The 2,944-nt window shown below is 38.3% G+C and overlaps 1 protein-coding gene across 2 annotated transcripts in view; it reads left to right on the top strand.

The window, feature by feature from the left end:
- Nucleotides 1-2,944, top strand: part of INO80 (INO80 complex subunit) — a 148,807-nt gene that overhangs the window by 50,071 nt on the left and 95,792 nt on the right. For both annotated transcript variants that reach the window (XM_023514274.1, XM_003791734.3), the window contains 2 exons: nt 1,958-2,125; nt 2,337-2,470. In XM_023514274.1, the coding sequence (XP_023370042.1) occupies nt 1,958-2,125; nt 2,337-2,470 (302 nt within the window). The remainder of the gene's footprint in view (nt 1-1,957; nt 2,126-2,336; nt 2,471-2,944) is intronic.

The raw sequence follows: 2,944 nt of genomic DNA, 5'->3' as shown, positions 1-2,944 counted from the left end.
GAGGCAGGAGAATCACTTGAGCCCAGGAGTTGGAGGTTGCTGTAAGCTGTGATGCCACGGCACTCTACCCAGGGCGAGAGCTTGAGATTCTGTCTCAAAAAAAAAAAAAAATTTTTTTTTTAATCTTGTACTATTTCCTGTGAGTCCTTTTCCTGTTCTTCTTTCTTTTTCTCCTGGTTTCCAATTGTTTGGGGTGGGGAGAGGGCTCCATCTTCCGTAGATTCCTCTTGTTCCTTATGATTCTACTGTCTGCCTAAATATATCTTTCCAGGATTTGGGGTTTTTTTGTGACAGAGTCTCACTGTTGCCCTGGGAAGAGAGCCACGGTATCATAGCTCAATCTCTTGGGCTTAAGCAATCCTCTTTCCTCAGCCTCCTGAGTAGCTAGGATGACAGGTACCTGCCACAAGGCCCAATTAGTTTTTCTATTTTTTGTAGAGATGGGGTCTCACTCTTTGTCAGGCTGGTCTCAAACTCCTGAACTCAAGGGATTCACCTGCCTTGGCCTCCCAGAGCACTAAGATGACAGGTGTGAGCCACTGCGGCTGGCTATTTTTCGAAGTTCTTGATAATATCTTGGTAATCTTTCAGGTTTTCTTCTATCACTGCTGGAAAGGTAGATTATTTTGAATTTAGTGACTCTGAAAGATTGTGGTGGGGAAAATCACTTAAGTCGGGCTTCATATGTATACCCTCTTCAAATATAAGAGTAGAACCGTACCTACATTTGATTCTTTTACTAAAAATTTTGGCAACTATTTTATTAACTGGCTGATTTTACCTCAGAGAACTATAGTAGCAGTTTTGTACAGATGGGTCTGGTAAGAGGAAAACACCAAAAAAAAAAAAAAGATGAATCCTTTAGACACTTATATCAGAAAGGGCTTACAACTGAATAGCAGTCATAATTTTTGTTGTTTCCTGTTAAATCGAGATGTTATCAGATGTATTGTGTTTCTTAACCAGTGTACTTTGTATACATTTCGTAACCATTATTTGATGTTTATAATCTCATTATAGTTGGGGAAGATTAGGGAAGGCAGTAAAGTAGATGGGGACATATGAGGTGGGTCTTGAATGATGAATTGGTATTTACAAGGAAACTATGGTGGGAACAGGGTGCTAGGCCCAATGTGGCATGAGCAAAGTTGAATAGTATTGAAATATGTAGCATGTTTTGGAAAAAATTGTTGAGACCGTTGTGGCTATGGGATATTGGAAGTGGACAAGGTAGTAATGAAACTGAGATAATGGGGTGGGGTTAGATTGTCGAGGCCTTTTCTGTCTAGGTGAGAAGTTTCCATATTTTATTATAAGTAAAAATGCACTGTGAAGGGTTTTTAGCAGTTGAATTACTTTATAAGATTTATATGGGATATATATTAGAACCAGGAGAGACTGGAACCATGAAAAATATTAGCAGGCTAGGCTAATATTAAGGAAATAAAAATGGTTAAAACAGTGAGTCCTGATAAATTTCAGGGTGAATTAATGGATTTAGGAAATGGTAGAACATTGATGTGAGAGTGAGAGAGAAGTCAGAGCTGAAGGAAATTAGTCTTTGGGCAACTGATTGAATAATAAAGCTATAATATTAATTAATTTTGTGAATTATAGCAAAGACAGTTTTTTTCCTGATATGTCACATGAGAAAATTGCTGCAGACTGCTTTTCTCATAGTTAGTAGTTGAAAACATGAGTCTGGGGATGTTTGGGAATATATTTTTGCAAGTGACTATATGAGTCATATAGTTGGTGGTACTGGAAATGGAAGAGATTCCCCAGGAAGAGCATGTGGAGTGAGTGACAAGATAAGAAGACTAAGTAAAGAATATCTTTTTCTGGGTCATTATCCATATCAAGGTTTATAAAGATAGTTCACATATGTGTATTGTTTACTCAGTCATGATCTGTTCTACATGTGTTTCCAACTATAAATCTTCTTACTGATTTTTAGATTGAGATTCTAATGTACTGTCAGCTGACCAGCCGACAGAAGCTATTATATCAAGCACTAAAGAACAAAATTTCTATTGAGGATTTGTTGCAGTCTTCTATGGGCTCTACCCAGCAAGCACAGAACACCACCAGCAGCCTCATGAATCTGGTCATGCAGTTTAGGAAGGTAAGAGCTTAGATCAGTTGCCTTGAAGTTGTCTTTATTAATCCACTTCAAGAAAAAGGCTTTAGCCTTGATGCCAAATAAAAACTTAAAAAGAGGTGAAAATCGGAAAGTATACATTCTCAAAGGTAAACATTTGGCATTTGGGATCCCTCATTGTTTCATAGAGTTATATTTGGATATGACTGTTTCTTACTATTTGCCTTCCTCCTAGGTGTGTAATCACCCAGAGTTATTCGAACGGCAAGAAACTTGGTCTCCATTTCATATTTCCCTAAAGCCATACCAGATTTCAAAGTTTATCTACCGTCATGGACAGATCAGGGTCTTCAATCATTCACGAGACAGGTGTGCAAGGTGTAATATGTTTACCTCAAGTATTCTTGTAATTTGGGATTTTGTGCCTTAATAGAAAGTATGAGTTCTCCAACAATGAGACGTTTAAGCATATGATTGATAATTATTGTTGAAGGATCTGTGGTAGGAATTTGAGCACTATTATGGCATAGATGACCTTAAAGACTGAGCTAATATGCTACTGACCACTTAGACTCACAAAATAGATGTGTGGTCCATTCTATGCCTCTGAATTAGGATGGGCCTGGCTTCTGGATATTTTAATAAGTTCCCAGAGGATTTCTGCTTACCAGTGTTTGAAAACCATGGTTTGAGAATGCTCCTTCTATAGAGTTATAAAAATAATTATCAACAATATCTAGCTTTGGCTTGGTGCCTGTGGCTCAAGTGGCTAAGGTGCCAGCCACATACACCTAAGGTGGCAGGTTCAAATCCAGCCCAGGCCCACCAAACAACAATGATGGC

The sequence above is a fragment of the Otolemur garnettii genome, unplaced genomic scaffold, assembly GCF_000181295.1.
Source record: "Otolemur garnettii isolate 467f Iridium unplaced genomic scaffold, OtoGar3 scaffold00050, whole genome shotgun sequence".
Classification (NCBI taxonomy): domain Eukaryota; kingdom Metazoa; phylum Chordata; class Mammalia; order Primates; family Galagidae; genus Otolemur; species Otolemur garnettii.
This window is presented reverse-complemented; position numbering and strand designations above follow the sequence as displayed.